The 18,804-nt window shown below is 36.0% G+C and overlaps 1 protein-coding gene across 3 annotated transcripts in view; it reads left to right on the forward strand.

The window, feature by feature from the left end:
- The window catches only part of brwd3 (bromodomain and WD repeat domain containing 3), a 56,851-nt gene extending 39,475 nt beyond the window's left edge, over positions 1 to 17,376 (forward strand). For 2 of the 3 annotated variants that reach the window (XM_002940436.5, XM_004916894.4), the window contains exons 31-40: positions 1,803 to 1,923; positions 3,288 to 3,413; positions 3,508 to 3,586; positions 3,678 to 3,731; positions 5,008 to 5,148; positions 6,455 to 6,607; positions 7,862 to 8,088; positions 8,311 to 8,408; positions 9,427 to 9,567; positions 10,540 to 17,376. In XM_002940436.5, the coding sequence (XP_002940482.3) occupies positions 1,803 to 1,923; positions 3,288 to 3,413; positions 3,508 to 3,586; positions 3,678 to 3,731; positions 5,008 to 5,148; positions 6,455 to 6,607; positions 7,862 to 8,088; positions 8,311 to 8,408; positions 9,427 to 9,567; positions 10,540 to 11,279 (1,880 nt within the window). In that variant the 3' untranslated portion in view covers positions 11,280 to 17,376. The remainder of the gene's footprint in view (positions 1 to 1,802; positions 1,924 to 3,287; positions 3,414 to 3,507; positions 3,587 to 3,677; positions 3,732 to 5,007; positions 5,149 to 6,454; positions 6,608 to 7,861; positions 8,089 to 8,310; positions 8,409 to 9,426; positions 9,568 to 10,539) is intronic. The other variant, XM_018096621.2, reaches the window with a different exon arrangement.
- Positions 17,377 to 18,804: the final 1,428 nt, after the last annotated feature.

The raw sequence follows: 18,804 nt of genomic DNA on the forward strand, positions 1-18,804 counted from the left end.
ATTTTCTTCTCAGCTTTACATTTAGCAGTTTCAGGCTGCTGGTTTTCTTGCTTTTTTTTTTTAAATTACATTAATGAGTAGTGGTAGTATAACCACGCAAATCATTTATTGCCAATAAACCCTAACTGTATCTATTCATATATAGTGCAAGTTCGTAAAATATTTTTGGACCGCTCACTAGTGGGTTCAGTGGCTTAGCAGAAATAGTAAGCTATACATGACCGGAACCCTTGGTTGCAAAAATTTAAAGGAGAACTTTCCCTTTAGGAACACAAGATAAGACACACGTTCAAATTGCCTTTGAAAAAGTGTTTCTGACATTTTTAAGACCACTGAATGTGAAAATAGGAAATCCATGTTTCCTTTTGTCCTCATTTCTGTTATATTTCCGTATGTTCACTTATTTCACTTTTGTCGCAAAAGGGCAGAGACTTTGGGAAACTGTTTTTTCTCACCACCAATTAATTGGGAGTTTTCTAATGAAGGGAGTCTTTTCCACCCAAAACATCATAAATCCACTAAACTGTAGAGGATGTAGATAAATCAATTTTGCAAATATAAATATTTTTTTATTTATTTGTTTATAGTTTACTTTCAGTTGTTAATTTATTTGTGAGGTGCTCAATCTAACTTTTTTTTTTTTCTGACTTCAACCAAATTTCTCCTGCCCTGAGTATTTTAGGCCAGCAATTTATTGAATCCCTTATCCGGACACCCATTATCCAGAAAGCTACAAATTACAGGAAGACCATCTCCCATAAAGTCTATAATTCTGATTTTTAAAAATTATTTAATTTTTCTCTGTAAAAAAAAAAAAAAGCACCTTATATTTGACCTTAATTAAGCTGGTGTGGTGATCCAAATATGGGGCAATCCCAGGTCCCAACCATTCTGTATACAAAAAAAAAAGTGGAAAAGAATTAACAGTACAGTACAGTTTTAGCACATGCATAGATCAGTGGTAGTAATGTGTGAAAATCACAAATTCCTAGCAGTGCTGCAAAATTTGCTGCCCTTTAAGAATAAAAAAAAATCTAATCTCGGAGATTAGGAATGCATGGAATCAGACATTTTAGGATTCAGTTGAGGATAAGTTCTCTAGAAAGTATTAGCTCAATAACAAACCATACTGGAAATTTGAATTGCATGTTCTAATTGTAGATGAATAAAATTTTATTATTGACTCTATATGTTCGTTGTCTAGAGCATGGATCCCCAATCTTTTTTTTTATTCGAGAGCCACAATCCTTTGGGGATGTCAAATATGCACTGTGATTGGCTCCATTGTTATTGTTAGCTCCATGTGGACTGCTGCAGGAGGCTCTGCTTGGAGTAAAACTTATGTTTCTGTGCTTCCATAACTTGCCTCCAGCCACTGGGAGCAACATCAAAGGGGGTGGTGAGCAACATGTTCCTGAGCCACTGGTTGGGATCACTGGTCTAGAGGTATAAAGTGATGTAACAATATGGGTTCTGATTCTTTATGCTGAGCAGTTAGCACTCTTTCCAAATTATATAATGCTCTTTAGCAGATTTCCTTCAGCCAAACTTTTGTCACCCATAGGTCATATATCTGTGTTGGAGACCAGCATCCACCACATAGAAAACTCTTTCTCTTAGTCTTAAAGTTCTGAGTTTAGCTCCATTGTTTTAGTATTCCGCCAAAGGTGCTCCTGATTTTTGCTCTATCGTGTAACTACTAGCAAGTCAAGCTGTGATAGAAACATACCACAGTTATGTAGAAAATCTACATTAATTCCTTGGTGTAAAAGTCTTTAAATTGACAATGTAATTATTTGCAGATTTTGCCAGCCCATTCAGTGCTCCTGTGGATCTCAGTGCCTACCCCTTATACTGCACTGTGGTAGCATACCCAACAGATCTAAGCACCACAAGGAAGAGACTGGAGAGCCACTACTATAGGTAGGCTATACATCATTAGATATACAGCATTAATGTAACTCTTATATGTTTTATTTAAGCGTGCTGAACCAGAATCCCAGCGTCATCGTCTTGCTGGATATTCAAGTTCTGCATCACTGAGAGGTTCATGTTATTATAGTATATTTCAAAGGATGTCCTTTTTTGACAAACGCAGCAACATGGCATTTTGTTAGTGCAGATTTTTGAAATAACATGTTTGATGTCTGAATCATTGCTACCTCCTTCATTCTTCTAATATCTTGTGGCCCTACTGCCCACACCATATCCATGATAAATACATGATGATCAAGTGAATCACTGTAGGACTGAATTCTTATTGGACCCATTGCTCTCGGCATGTTTTGCTAATGAAACTGAATTTTGTTACATAATACTACTTTTCTGATGCTTCCTTAATGCATTCTGTCCTGCCTGCTTCCTCAGCCAGCCTTGCTACAAAAAGTCTGGCTCTTAATTCCAACATAATCTTCATTTTGATGTTCCATTTTATAACAGAATATATATTTCTAAAAACAGTAGAAATTAAGAACCGTTTTATACAGATCCCAGAACACCCAATCATACACTGATATGTATTTATTTTTTTAAATATGGCAACCTGATTTTTGGTGTATACTTGGCACCAAATCTTCACTAAGGTCATTAGCTAATCTAATCACATGCAAGGCCAAGGGTTCTTATTTGATCTTACCTAAATGGTCTTGTGATCAAAGTCACTTCCTTCCCTCTCCCAGGTAAATTGTCTGTCTGCTTTTGTCTCTACCCAAGGGATACAGTTTCTGATTGAATTGACACAATTCAGTATCTGCATGATTCGCAGATGAGTACTCTGACCTCTTTCAAAGCTGTTATTGTAGGCAGCTGTGTTGGTGAAAATGCTTTACTATGTGTAGCCTTGACCTTAGTTAATTCTCTTGTAAGCAGACATGTTGTTTTGATTTTTCCGTGGGACACAGGCCTTTCTTCTAGAGAAAAAGCAAGGTTTTCCGATCCGTGGCAGTAATTGTTTTAATAACTAGTTTGTATTATCGTATAGTGCTTTATAATCAGTCCCCTTCTCTACACACAAATACTTAATTCCATAGTGCAGTGAGAGTTAGGTAAAGAGCTGTAGGTGTAAGCACAATAACTATTCTATTTGGTATAAAATATGCTAAAATTATCAACATAAAGCATCTGAAATAAAAGCAATTCCTTTTAAACCAAAAAAGTATAAACTGTAAAAAAAAAATTTATGCATCCTTTGTTGTATTATATTTCTGGGATTCCTGTAGTTGACACTTCTGAGTATCCTTTTAAAAGCATAATTTAAGTCACTGACACAAAATACGTTTAATATTTAGGAGGCTTTCTGCCCTAATATGGGAGGTCCGCTATATTGAACACAATGCAAGAACATTCAATGAGCCTGACACTCCAATTGTTAGAACTGCCAAAATTGTGACAGATGTGCTGTTGCGTTATATTGGGTAAGTTTCTGTCAACATTTGTTGTCCTTTCATTTTGTGTGTGGTTTTTGTGTTTTTTTTTTTAATTTACATTTTTGTTCGCTAAACTGAATAGGGATGAGAATTGTAATGATATATTAGAGATCTACAATCAAGTAAAGACTGAAGATACTGGCAATACAGAAGATGAGGAGGTATGCTATATGTACCTTGATTTGACTGTAATATTTAGGGTTGTATAAACTATTCCCTAGACTAGCAACAATTTTATTTTCCTGTGTGTAGGGTGGAGCAGTTGATATGGAATCAGATGCCCCAGGGACATCATCTGGTCGGGCTGTGAGTAAACTTAAATTCTTGAATTCATTTATTTCTGATAATAGTCGGTTGATAGGCATTCATTTTTAAAGTCATGATTCCTTCACATATTTGCACACAGTTACATAGCTTCATAAAGTGGTCTGATCCTTTAATATCCGTAAACAAATTTATGAATGTAGTCTGGGTGCATCATTCCTGCCCTTGGAGGCTACATTTTCAACTTATCTATATGAATATAATCATCTCAACAAATCTATATATGTATTCCTGGTATTATACGTATTTTCTTGGTATCTGGATCTATAGAACATTTCTCAAGGAAATAAAACTGATGCTGAATGTTATTTCTAACTCCTAGAAGCACTCCTTACGTGTATATGCCTTTCAGTTATAAATGTGTGAAATGAGGCTCCGGAATCTGACGGCTTGCATTTCATGCTAGAGTATACTCACTGTGTCAGCGTTTACAGTTTCTGACAGTAATAAAAGCAGATAGTTTGTTTATAGCTACCAATGCTCTTCCTTCTTAACTCATAAGATGCCAAGGAGTGTAAAGTAGCCAGCTGCTTATACACGCACTGTATGCTAGTGTATATGTGTGGTTTCACTGAGAGAGCAGTCACACCGCAAGCCCTAGCCTGGTAGCTTAATGAAAGCAGTAGTCTTCTTCTAATAACCCAGCCACTCACATCTGTGACTGTTTGCTTCATTTCTGCTTCCTGATAAATGCTCTTAGGAGCAAGATTATAATGATAAAAAGTTTTCTGTGCTTTTAATTAAATGCTTGATTCTCATCTGTAAACATCTATATCATTTTAAGTAGTCTGGATTTTTATTGCTATAAATATTTTGTATTTGTTATCCTTCTTTTCAGACCCTGTCCTATTTAGCCAAAAACAACACTGATGAAAGAAGACAGGAAAGGACTGTAGGTAGTAGTTGAACTGCAATTACCTTTTTATTAGGGTCATGATCACCGCTACATTAAGAAAAAAGGGAATTGCAGATCAACTAGTACCTACAATCCTTACCTGTATATTTTCTTTCATTGGTTTGACTACTGTGGATATTGGCACAGGAGTATTTGCTCTGTTATTTTCTACTTCTAAACATTAATTTAAAGTTTAACCTCGCCTTTAATTTTATAAACTATAAACAACACAAATAAATTAAGCCTAAAACCCTATTTATAGGATGGGTCTTAAGTTTACCCTTTTTTGTTTATTATCCTACCTCCAAATTGTCTCATGGATACATTTTTGTTTTTTATTTTTTACACTGCTTCCCTACTTAGGTTACCCGTCGCACTAAAAGAGATCTACTTCGTTCCAATCCTGATTCATGGAAAGATAAATGCAAAGAACTACTAGATTTAATATATGAGCGGGAAGATTCTGAACCCTTTAGGCAACCAGTCAATCAAGTCTCATATCCTGTAAGTATAGCTGTGGGTTTTTTCTTGTAGCTTGAGTAGAAAAACAAACCTTGATGAATTATTGTATCCATACTAGAAGCATTCATAGTGATAAATACATGTTTGCCTTGTTATATTCATACATTGATGCATATTAAAATTGCTCTTCAGCATAGCATCCAAATGTCTCTGTAAAACTGTACTTTTTTGACTAGTCTAGCTGGATTCATTGGCTGGTATACATTTCCCACATATATATATATATATTTTTTTTTTTTTTCTTTTGAAATGTATCACGTTTTTGATTATTTTGTATACTCTGATATATATGGGTGTATATACATTTACATATACAGATTTAGATTTAGATCAGCATTCTTTCTTCAGTACTACCACTGTTAACAGCATCTTGCCTGTACCACTTGTGTGCCATCTGTGTTATCCAATTAGCATAGCATGTCCATGCATTCCCGGTTTTGGTCTGGTAGTGAAGATGCACCATGTCAGCAGGGCAAGGCACATGATAGAATAAGTTTCTTCTTGCAGTTTCAGTGAGCACTAACAAATATAGCATGAGTATGGTCATGTATGCAGTATCCACTCTGTATGGCCACTAATTAATTCCATCTATGTGCATATTAGATACCACAGAGAATTTAATGCTAGTAATTATAATGTTTTTATCACATATTTGAATAGCTGATTTTTAGGTGTATATATATGGTATAAAATAAACTTTTTAGGGATGCACCGAATTCAGGATTCGGCCAATATTCAGGCTTTTCAGCAGGATTCGTCAAATCCATGCTCCTGGCCAATCCGAATCTTTAAAATCACGTGACTTTTTGTCACATAAACACAGAACTTGACATTATTTTTGCATATGCAAATTAGGATTTGGTTCGTTTATAGGCAAATCTGAAAAAAGTGGATTCGTTGCATCCCTATTTTTGGATGCTATGTTTTAAATGCTAATATGGCTGTTAAACCTGTTTTTCCTAAGGTGGTCAAAAAACTTAAACTTTGGAAACCATTTAATCACTCTTAATTTGAGAGGAGCTAGACAATAGTAAATCAGACAATACCTTGAGAAAACTATAACCTAAAGAGGCTTTGTTAATGTATTTCTTGTTTTTACTAGAGTTTAGTAAACTCCGTATTCACTACCTAAATTAATAGGCCTTTTGGCTCTTCTGCTGCTACAAGTTCACTAAACGCACAAAATTATTTAAGCAATATGAGGAACACTGATAAATAAATTTATTTCATAGGTTACATTGGAGTTTAATAAGTGTATTGCAGATAATGAATATGAATGGTTCTTTAGGATTATCAGGATATTATTGAAACACCAATGGATTTTAGCACCGTGAAAACAACGTTAGAAGCTGGAAATTATAGTGACCCGTTGGAATTTGCTGCAGATGTTCGACTAATCTTCAGTAACTCCAAAGCATACACTCCAAACAAAAAATCTAGAGTAAGTTCCATCTGTTTTATTCTTTCAAAAGATGTTCTTGAAATGTGCGAACATTTACTGCAGTGCAATGGTGGACCTTGAGTTGTGCTTGATTACTTTCCTGCTTGTTTAATGAGGCAGATCTTTTTCACAAAGGAGAATAAACCCACTGTTGCTGAAACATGGTAAAAAAAGTTTTGTTTTGTTTTTTGTTTTTTTTATTTGTGGATACCATATAAAGCAGTCTGCTCAGAGAGATGGAAAGAGTTTGGATCAAATGTTAGATTTGACTTAAACATCTGTAATTAAGGATTGCTTTTTCTGCATGTCCAAGTTCTGAGAGCTGCATTTAAAGTGATACTGACAGCCAATTAAAAAAATTTTTTACACCTGCTGTTGTGTTTTTAAACTCCTTAGAAACTAAATATGCAAATTTTTTTCGCTTCATAATTATGGTAGCACGAATTACAGACCCACGGAGCAGCTATGTTTGTTCCCCTCTTCCGGGTTTTAATTTAAATGCCTCCCAAGTGAATAAATATGCCCAATCACAAACCTGCAATGCCCCTTCTGCTTTCAGCTGGTGTGACAAGCTCAGCTCCATTGTGTAATGGGGAGGGGGAAGGGAGAGCCCTTAGAAGCAGGCAGGCACGGGAAAGCTATTTAAATTCTTCGTGCGAAGAGCAGAAAGTGGGGGAGGGGGCAGCCCTTTGTAGCAGACAGGCAATGGAAAGATCAAGCCTGCCTGCTATCTAGTTCAAAATGCGAGGGGGGGGGGACTCTTTGAAGCAAACGGCAAGCTGAATCCTCACCGTTTATGACGTAGTCCTTTTGACAGATTGAGGAGCTACAGTTGGGTTGCCTGTGCGAATAAATTTATTATATAATTATATATATATTGTTATATATGCAATATTTAAAAAGCTTTTGCACTGCAAATAGAAATATGTGATTATGTTTGCATATTAAATGCACCAGTCTTGTCTAGCTTTATAAATATAAACATGGGCAGGGCAAATATGTTCACACTGCGAATAATTGTGCACTGTGCAAATTTTATAAATGATCCCTGCTGTTGCTGTAATGTGACTTTGCTTTTTTCTAAACCATTACTACCATCTATATTATAACACTGGAATACTTGCAGGTCATCTGAAAATGTTTATTTATGAAATGTCAAGATGGCAAACTTTATTGCTTGTGGTACATGCCAGTACACACAGTTCTTCCATGCTGTCTATTAATTATTGCCTGATAAATGTGGGCTTTTCTCAGATCTACAGTATGACTCTTCGACTCTCTGCACTATGTGAAACCTACATAAAGGATATCATCTCTGACTACAAACTAGCCATGCAACTCCAACAGAGAACAAGGCGGAAATACAGAAGGCGAATTAGGAGCAGCAGCAGCAGCAGCAGCAGCAGCAGCAGCAGTAGTAATAGAAGAAGAAGTAGTAGTAGTAGTAGTAGTTCTAGTTCAGCATCCAGCAGAGCATCCAGGTAAAGATGAAGCTGAAACATTTATGCAAATGATGATTGTTTTTTGGTTGTATATGTACTGTTGTATTCGTTGGGTTTTTAAAGGCGAGAACTTCTATACTGGAGTTACTATACCTAATACTTTTTAAATGTAGTGTTTTCTGATTGTACAGCTCTGCAAGACACGCTAGTACTTTTGATAAATGGACACGTAATGTATTACATGTTTTTTGCATCATGTAGCCCAGACACAAAACCTCGGAAAATGAAGCTTCAACCGAAACTTAATCAGAACCCTCCACATCCTCTTCCTAGGAGCAGCTCTTCATCCACTTCTCAAAGTAAGAAGTGATAGAACATTTCCCAACCAGTTTTATGCCAGCATCATATTCTGATTACAGTACAAACTAGAGATTTTGTCAAATGCTTAAAATTAGCTACTGCAGAAAATAAAAGTTCAGGGACAAGAATGACTTCCAAGCTGACAAATGTTCAGCTAGGTATTACATATTATGCAGCATGCTAAAAGACATACAAAGATACAAACATGTAATATGTAACCCCTGAATTTCTTTCACCTCTCGAACATGACTTTCTAATGAAAATGTGTACTCTGAGAAATTGTAAAAGCACAATGTAATGCATTAATATTACCATATATACTCGAGTATCAGCCAATCCGAATATAAGCCAAGGTACCTAATTTTACCTAAGAAAACTGGAAAAACATTGACTCGAGTATAAGCCTAGGGTGGGAAATGCAGCAGCTACTGCTAAGTTTCAATCATTTTACTCACCCCCAGCTGGAAGCCTGTGCCCGATGCCTAGAACTTCTTCGTTGCGTTCTTCTAGAACTTCTTTGTTGCGTTCAGTGAATGCCAGTGCTGCCGATATTACCTGCCTCAAGTATAAGCCGAGGGTGACTTTTTCAGCACATTTGTGGTGCTGAAAAACTCTGCTTATACTCGAGTATATGCGGTCTTACACTTTCAAAATGCTTACTTAGTGCCATGAACACTGGGGCCCCTGTTACAAGTAAACTTTTTGGCCCACTGTTCCATATACTGGGTACAGGACATACTCATGACAAGAAATTAGAATTGTTAACTGAAAACCTCTTTGTGGTGACAGACAGATCTAAAACTGAGGTAAGCTTCTCCATAGAATAAGAGAGAATTTCAAGGGCATGGGAATTATCCTGACAGTCAGTGGTTGGGATTGACGGGGAACTCTGAAGTCAGCCAGTGTATTGTGTACGGTAAAGCTATTTTAAATAAGAAACATTTGCCAGTGCAATAAAATCTACCTGCGGTGCCTTTTTTGACATGACGAAAAAATTAATCATTGTCTAATTTGTAGTGTCTGATACTGATGTAGAGCCTGATGGAAAGCCTTTTTCTGAAGATATGGATCAAGAGCCATCTTCATCTGGATGCAGCAAACCTGAAACACACAAAGAACAGGAGAATGTGACCAAGAGCAAAAATTCTCCTGTGAAAGGTAATTTTTTTTGTATAATAAATTACAGTAGAATTACAGTAGATTGGGTTTACAGAAAATTATTGTCCTTAAAACTCCTCTTGAATCCTATCTATTAGTGTCCTACAGAGTGCTGCGCTTTTTTTTTCATGCATACATGTGACCCCCAAACTTGCACACACATACCAAAATATGTATGTATGTATATTTTTATTTATAAAGCGCTACTTATGTACGCAGCGCTGTACAGTAGAATACATTAATACAAACAGGAGGTTAATAAGATAATAGATAAATACAAAGTATAACAATAAATACAAATAAATACAAGATACAGTTACAGTTGCAATAAGTTAAGAGTCAAAGACACAAGAGGATGGAGGTCCCTGCCCCGTAGAGCTTACAATCTATATAGATGAGAATAGAAACTGGCAGTGTAATAAAGAAAAACCCTGCTTGGTTGCGCTGCTTTATTTTTTTTTTCTTTCCCCTGGTGGGTTGGGCTATGTCATCCCACAGCATTTCTGGTTTGATATTACTTAAATTACTTAAGGGGCTTTCCTTTCTTTTGCCATGGAGCAACCATTGTTAAACTTGTCTTAAGGCAGGGATCCCCAACCTTTTTATACCCGTGATCCACATTCAAATGGAAAATGTGTTGGGGAGCAACACAAGCATGAAAAAAAAAAGTTGCTGGGGGTGCCAATGAGAGCTATAATTGGCTATTGGATAGCCCCTATATGGAGTGGCAGCCCACAAAAGGTTCAGTTTGGCTTTACACTGGGTTTTTATGCAACCAAAACTTGACTCCTAACCAAAAATTTGAAAATAATCGCCTGCTTTGAGGCCACTGGGAGCAACATCCAAGGGGCTGGTGACAACACGTTGCTCACAAGCTACTGGTTGGGGATCACTGTCTTAATGCATGCATTAATATGCATTAATTTTATTTTTTCCCTCCTGATTCATTTTTAATAAATGTTACTGTTTTAGAGGAACATACAAATGGCCCTCTAACAAATGGCGATGGAGGAAACACACCAAAAACCAAGAGAAAGTTGCTAAGTTCTTCTGAGGATGAAAGTCCAGAAGATGGAGAGCAAATGGAAGAAAAGCCTGATAAAAGTCCAGCATGTTCTCGTGAAAGAGACTCTGAATCAAGTTTAAGTTCGAAGAGTGAGTCAGAATCAGAGAGCAGTTCTGATTCTGAATCCATTAAGTCAGATCAGGATTATATTGATGGCGACCATCATTATAGCAAAGAGCCCCGTACAAAGTTTAAGAGAAAATTTTGTAAATCTGGAGAGGCTAAAACGAGAGGAAGGGGTCGAGGAAGAGGCAGAGGAAGAGGACGTGCAAAAGGTTATAATCGTGGTGTGGAGGAAGAGTTAAAAAAAGGTAGGGGCCGGGGCAGAGGAAGAGGAAGAGGAGCATGGAAAAAAGAACCTTCAAGGACACCGGCATTAAAACGTGCGCAATTGACAGATGATGAAGATGATGACAATGTGGATGATGAAGAAAGTGATTGTGTAGAGCAACGAAGAAAAAAACCTAGGATAAACACCAGGAACCAGGGCAGAAGAACTGTGTTATATAATGATGAGTCTGATAATGAGCATGATGGTGCGGGGCAATATGATGATCCCTTAAACCTGGGAACATCCAGGTCTGGAAGAGTGAGAAAAATGACGGAAAAGGCCAGAGTGAGTCATCTGATGGGATGGAATGGGTGATAAGTACTGGCAACTTAAAAAGATATCTATATATACAAATAGATTTTATTTTAAAATGTACACAGAGGGGTCTTCTACTGCAGGGATTCTATCAGAACAAATTCCATGGAGAATATTTGTCGGCCTGTTAAATTTTTCCGGTGGTGCTTTTTCCATGCAATTGTGTATGTGTAAATCATTCACATATTAAGGCCAGCCTTATTTATTAGGTCTTAAGCCACAAAAAAAAATCCAACACTACATTTTTAAGGGTGCAACTTTTGGCTCAGTAAGAGTGGCATGAAATGGTTTTCATTTTCATTTTTTTAAAATCCTAATTCTAGCTTTTGTGTGTGTGTGTGTGATTCAGCACCTTTTTACAGAGATTTTTATATGTTTTGTGACTTTATGCTTCAAATACAAAATATTTTTTTGCACAAGATACCAACCCTGAGGGCAGCTAGAAAATGTTTACAGTTTATAAACCTTTCTGTGGAGCTCCATTATAGTAATCTTCCGATGCCAAATGCTTATTTTCTGAGTTACGCTGAACAACATATGTATTACAGTCTACTTCATAGCGTTTTCTTTTTGTGTAGGAGTAATATCGTGTTTGTGCCTTTGTAAATATGGATGGATGAATTAGTGTTTCATGTCAAAATGTGCATTATGAAATATTACATGACAAATCTGCACTTGGTAACTTCAACAGAAATTCATATCTGTTGGTATGGGGAGCGTTTAATGTAAACAATTGACAGACTGTTACTTTAATGGCTAGGATTTAGCTCCCATTGTGATTCTATAGCACCAAATCATGGGTAAGCTTGTTTAGTCTGTGATTCTACTATGAAGCAATACTTTTGCATTAAAGAGGAAACATTTTTGTTTTCCTGTATTTACAAGTATCCAAAACTTGTGGTTCAAATTTAACATGATGAGGCAAGCTGGTGAACAATTTTAAATAGATGATGTTTTTGTTTTGTTTGTTATGATGAGGAGCCTATCACATCTCATTAAACACTGAAGAATCTATTATGATATAATGAAGGCGTTAGAATGGGTTGTGTATTTGTTTAACAATTCCGCTTAATTGCAGCACCAGATTAGTAGAATGCTATATTTGTATTGCTAATGAAGAAAAATAAGTTTCATTAATTCCTAAATATTGAATGTCACATTCTTTTGTTGTTGCCTTGCTAAACATCCATACTATATAAATGCTTATATTTGTTAAAAAATCTTAAACACTGTATCCAAGAAAAGCAGTTAAACCTTTTCATACATGTACCAATGATATTGTATGAAAAGGGAGCTAGGGTATGGCTGACTTTGGGCACTATAAAAGTGCATTGTCATTAGGTTGTGTATTTTAATGTAAAAATTAATGCTATAAATTCCTACCTTGTTCAGGTTGTGTACTCCATTACTTTAAGCATTGTCCAAATCCAAATCCGCCTGTAAGTTCTTTTATTAAGCAGCGTTTTGGACTCTAAAGGCTATGACACATGGGAAATTTTGAAAGAGACCGCCATCTATTTATTTCTATGGCAGTTGCATACAGGCAGAGGTGTAGTTGCTTGTTAGATGATTGTTGCTTTGGAAACTTTGAAGTCTGTATTTCCATGGCCCAACAAGTGATTGCACCAGTGCTTGCAACTGAAAACTGTCAATCATCTTGTGCTACTTCCCTAAAAGCAACCCCAGATTTACAAAGAAAAAGTGTCACTTTTACACAAGGCTTATTATTTTTCTAGCTAGCATATGTAAATATTTATTTATTTCATGGCAGAAGTGTAAAGTTAGCCATAAAGGGAAGCTTTAAAAACCTATTTACTGTTTCAAAGACTTTATGTTGTTGTTTTATTATTGTATTTGCATAATATTTTTTATTTGACTACTATAGTCTTCCTTGTTTAGCTTTTGTTTATATTTTGGATCATTCCCGCCCATCTAATAATATTCATTTAGGCTTATCCCTTGTATGGTCTTTTGCAACCTCTATGGGTCTTTTAACATCTGGAGTGAGAAGCCACCATTCCATAAGAGAACTAAAATCCTAAACATGCAAAATGAGCATCTTCTTTAAGCAGAAATTTAGTAAGTAATGTAATATTTTACCACACGATAAATATGTATACAGTGTCATGCAAAGCAATTCTTTTGATTGTCCCATAAATTTGTTTTACATTTCAGAATACTTCATGCACAGTATGTGGTCTGTATTTTATTTGCAAGTTATTTATTTGAAAAAACTCTCCGTCAGTTCAGCCATTGCTGCTGCATCGGTGACACTGTGTTTGGGGATAGATGAAGGACCTATGGTGTGGATCATTAATGTAAACAGTGTCTGCATGCTGCTGGAGCTTTGTCCTATCCCCAAGCCTGACATGGTTGCTGCAGCAATAATGGCTGAAGAAATGTCTGGGGTTGCCAAGGTTTTAGTTAAAAAAGGGTATTTTAGGCCAAGAATTTTATTAAATGGATACTAACATGTTCAATAAAAACACAGACAAACCAGTATCCCTTTAATAATGCTTCTTGCAGGGTAATCGCATGTTATCTAGCCTGTGTTTCAGTTATTTATATGATAATGTGTACTATAGGGACTTTGTTGTACACATCTAGCCATGCTAGTCCTTGTTTATAGCACATTATAAGCAATGGGAATTAAATACATCATATAACAGTATTTATGAAACTGGAGCAGTGCAACATGGTTACTATATTGTTGTACATTACTTAAGTAAAGTGACCTATGTGAGGGCCATATGTGTTCAGATATGTAACTGTCTGTAAATGACTCACTTTGAACTACATAGCCAATTCTAAAGCCTTGTTGTTTTGTACTCCAGACTAGATGTATGTATATGTATATTTTATTCTTCTCTTTGGTGCACAGATGAATTACCAGCAGCATTTGGTGCTTACTGCATTCTTTCACATATTTGGATTAAAAGGGCTTCACTTCTCCTTCATCTCTTATGTATTTTTGATTTGCTCTGCTAGGTTGGGTTTCTTGGCTTCAGATTGCTCCCTATTTTAATCTTTACCAAACCGCTGTTATTGAATGTCATGAGTTTTATTTTCTAAAATGTAATAAGCTCTGGGATCATGAAATCATAACCCAGTATTGTAATTTTTAAATAAACCATTTTTTTTTTTAATTTATTGCCAAATGTAAATCTAACTTAACCTTCAACACCTTAGAATTGGTAGAATGCATCCAATATGTGTGGTAGCCACACAACCATTCTACCACCCAGGCGATTAGTAGCTTTGATGACTCTGTTCACTTGTATGGCTGCAAGGGTAGATACATGGGTTAAAAAAGCTGACAATCACTGCATTTCTAAAGTACAGTTGCTAGATAAAGTCCATCGAAGCTTGCAGGAAGTCATTTGAACGTATAAGTCTATGGAGGGGGGATGTTTTTGACCCTTGCTCGTGGAGGTCTTAATTACTGCAAGGACAAAGCTTCATTAATTACCTATGATACAGCCCTAAAGGAGGTCCAGCCTGCTAAGTAGGGTTTTGTATCTATGCAGTTGTAGGGAATGGATTTTTCAATAGAGAATGTTTGTTAGCTAGCCTCTCACTACTCTTCAGTTTGCCTGTACCATAGCAAATATGGTCTCTTAGGGACTGAGATTCAAAATAGGCCCTGCCGTTACAAATACAAAGTGGGACAAATAGCTGCCCACAGGCAACTTACAGCAGTATCTATGGCATTTGCCAAAATTTACAGATTGCCAATCCAGGCCTCGACTATCTATTAGTAATCACAGGTTTGATTCCTTACAACGTAATACTATAGAAAACTTCTTGAGGTGTAATGGTCCTCCAAAAACTTCCTGTAGACTATTAACTATGACATTTGGCATTAGGGCTGATATATCTGAGTTATTCTCCCTAATGCACCCTAAAATTGTAATTAGTTTATGCTAATGCACTAATGCAGTTGTAGTGCTGATGTTTCCTTTCGCCATACCCTGTTTTTGTCACTCACTGATAGCTTAGTAAAGACAGCAGAATACCACCATTCTCTGAAATCATGGCAAATGTGATTGTATCATGCTGTCTGCTTGTGCTATTGTAAGCAACCTTCTGTGTTGCAAATCCAAGCAGGATTCTTCTGTACCAATATCAAATGTTAAATTTACTAAAACGTAAACTGCCAAATAAGTGACCTTGTTAAAAAAAAAAAAAATTAAGGGTGAAATAATTCTAAGAAATGCTCATGAGAAATATATTCTTCAGGCTTTTTTATCATAGGCAGGAAAATGTACACAATAAAAACCTCACTTATAGGGAATAGATTAAATAAACCCAGAAAGTGATGGGATCATTGCATGAATGGTCAACACTGGGGTAATATATATTACTTAGAAACAGTGATTGTTGTATTAGCAGGTTTATTACCAATCACCACAATGTTTTAAGAGTCAGAATTTAAAAAAAAAAAAAAAAGCCTTTTTTTTTTTTTTTTACTTAAAATTGCCCTGTGTTGAACATTCAAGCAAAGCATTTTATGGCTTTAAATTATCTCCTGGTGCTATGTACAATGTATTATAAAGTGGTTACTAAGGTCAGACTGGCCTGCCACAGAACCAGAGGATTTTTCTCCTTTTTCACCGCAGGCCTATGTAACACCCATAATATTTATTGTTTGATGGGTGTGAGCATAGTGTCTAGATTTCAGGTTTTCTGGGGGCCCAAGGAGGTCTTAGTCTGACACTGGTAAAGTCCAAAACCTAACAGGGTGTGCTGGGAGTTGCAAAGCAGATAGCAGCATCAACCCCGAGCATTTTGGGGCACACTACACTTTTAGGAAAGCAGCTACAAACCGTTAAAAAGGAGATAGAAACATGACTCCATTGCTTTCCTCTACAGAGAACTTAACTTCAGCCTCACTTCTTGAGTATTCCTTTTTCCAACATGTTTCCACCTTGACTTCTGAAAGGCATATATCCATTTCGAAATATCATGTTTAGACATTTTTCTTTGATTTAAACTAATTTCAGAAAAACTGTTATGTGACGATATATTGCTTGTGCCCTGGAACAGCATATTCAAAGTTGATTTTTACATGTATGTAGAGTTGCCCAGTGTTAATTTGAAGAAATTAACATCTAAATCATGTAAATTTAAGATTGATAAACAATCTATCTCTTTTACTTTTATTTTAGTTATCTTATTCTGCTCCTCTAAAGGCATTGCATCCCATAGGTTTATTAAATACTATATGATAGTCTCTTTTTTTTTTTTTTTTAAATATCTCCCTGCATGTAAGATCCTTGGAAGGAACAATATGGTTTGTTGATTATTGCATGTATTACAGTGGCGTCAATGCCAAAGCAACCTGTTTTTATAGATAAAACTTCCCTGCCTGTGGCCAACACCCTTGTAGTTTAACAGCTGTAGGGTCTCGTTAATTTTGCTGCTATGATGGAGCTTACGGACCATTAGTTTTAGTTAATGTACATTCTTATGTGAACATGTAGCTTATCTGTGAATTTAAAAAAAAAAAAATTCTGCTTGGAAATTGTTAATAACAAAATAGTCTCCCATTTTACTTATATGCATTCTCATTAGTTCTTGATTTATAACCTTTCCACCCTCAATGTCATTCTTTCATTTTAATTTGACTATATTTAATTGAGCTTTAAAAGCCATGTGACACAATATAAAGGCAGGGTTCAATATATGGCTTCTCTCTACATTAGCCATGAGCAGTAGAGCAAGTACATTCATGATCATTCTGCCATCTCATGGAATTTAACTTAATGCCTACTGTGACCAATCAAAATCCAGAGACTGCCATCTTGAAAATCTGTTAATAACTTCCCATTGCATGGTGGGTTACAATCTTTGGTGCTTTATTAAATAGGTTTATAGATAAAATAGGTTTAGGATTTTTAAGGTTTGCCAAGTATTTCTCTGCTTCTGGTTTGGTATTAGCGCCACATTGTATAAACTCATTCCACAAATGCATTAAATGGCCTCATCACATGGGTTGGACTTATGCATTACAATTTTATTAAGATGCTTTGTCAAGTTTTTACTGAACGTCTGATGTCTCAGGTCTTATGAAATAATTCAGGGATTTTTTTATTGCCATGGTGACATGGCAAACCAAATGTAGTATTTATATGCAATGAGCTGTAGGGTTTTTTTTTTTTGTAAAAATGTACATTTGTAAAAACAAAAACACAAAAAAACTTGTTTTTTCTAGATTTGTTTTGCTCTATTTGCTTTTATGTATTTTTTTTAATATAAGACTTTTAAATAAAGTAAGGACAAAAAAAAATCTTATCTGAGTGTTCTTGGTTTGATTTTATGTGTCTAATTAATTGAATAGCTTATTTTTAATAAATGTTAAAATGTTTAGCCTAAAAATTATTCCTCCTTTTAATTGCTGGAATATTCATGTAAAATATTGTTTATAAAGCATTTGTGTTGGAACTTTGTTGTGACTGTTCAATTTCTGTTTCTGGAGGACAAAAAAGGTGCAGTAACGTGTACATAGATTCTATTACCAGGGTACAGATTTTTCTTAATGTAAATAGAGTGGGGTTTGGGGGAATCAAACACACACTGGTGATTAGGTGCTAAACTGTGGGGGCTGACAGTTTCAATATACGGTGCTTGTTATCACATGCTCTTCCCAAGGTGGCCTTATGCCAAAAGAATCCGTGTCCAAGGTTTTCCCTGCATGTGCCAAAGTTGTATCAACGCAAGTTAATTAGGTTCAGATTGTCCTGTGGTTTGCTCTCCTAATCTTCCAGAAGCACATTGTGTCCTTTGCCAGAGGCGCCCATGCATTCCGAGGCTCTAATAGGAATGGTAGAAAAGAAACTATTGATTCAATAATATATATATTTTTTTCTTGTACTAATTACTTAATAAACCACAAAAACATGTAATTATCTATTTGTATTGCTAGTTGGGCACATTCTAGTGTGCATATTTTTAATATTTTACAAGATTCCGTTATTTGATTTATACATTAACAAAACAATGGAACCATACATTCTGAAGCCCAGTGTTTTAAGTAAGTTTGCATTTAATATGTCTTAAATTGTGTTTTTTTTTTTTTTTTTTGTTTGTTTTTTATAACCTGAAAAATAGTGAGGTGTCCTTTTCAAGGAAAGTGAAAATCATTCTGAGAGTGCCTGTTTGGCAGACACCTTCCCATTGATTCCGATCACCAACCTCACTAACCAGATGCTGGGTTGGTGCTCCTGTTTGCTATAAATTGCTCATGCAGCCATATTCAGCAGCTTCACAATGGTCTCTTCCAGCTGCCCAGGACCATGTGCATGCTCAGTTGGACCACTCACATAATGCCTTGCCTCAGCTTGGTGGTGTTGGTCTAAAGCCTGTGAAGTTTACCTTAGCATATGCAAGACCAATGCCAGTTTCTAGCTAATTTGCAGGGAATAAATCCTCAAATATGTAACTTTTCTATTGTTAAGGGGATAAGCCCCTACTATAGAGTCACCCTTTAACAACTGATTGGACCATGTACCTCCTTGAATTTTAA

Source organism: Xenopus tropicalis, chromosome 8 (genome assembly GCF_000004195.4).
Source record: "Xenopus tropicalis strain Nigerian chromosome 8, UCB_Xtro_10.0, whole genome shotgun sequence".
NCBI classification, from domain to species: Eukaryota; Metazoa; Chordata; class Amphibia; order Anura; family Pipidae; genus Xenopus; species Xenopus tropicalis.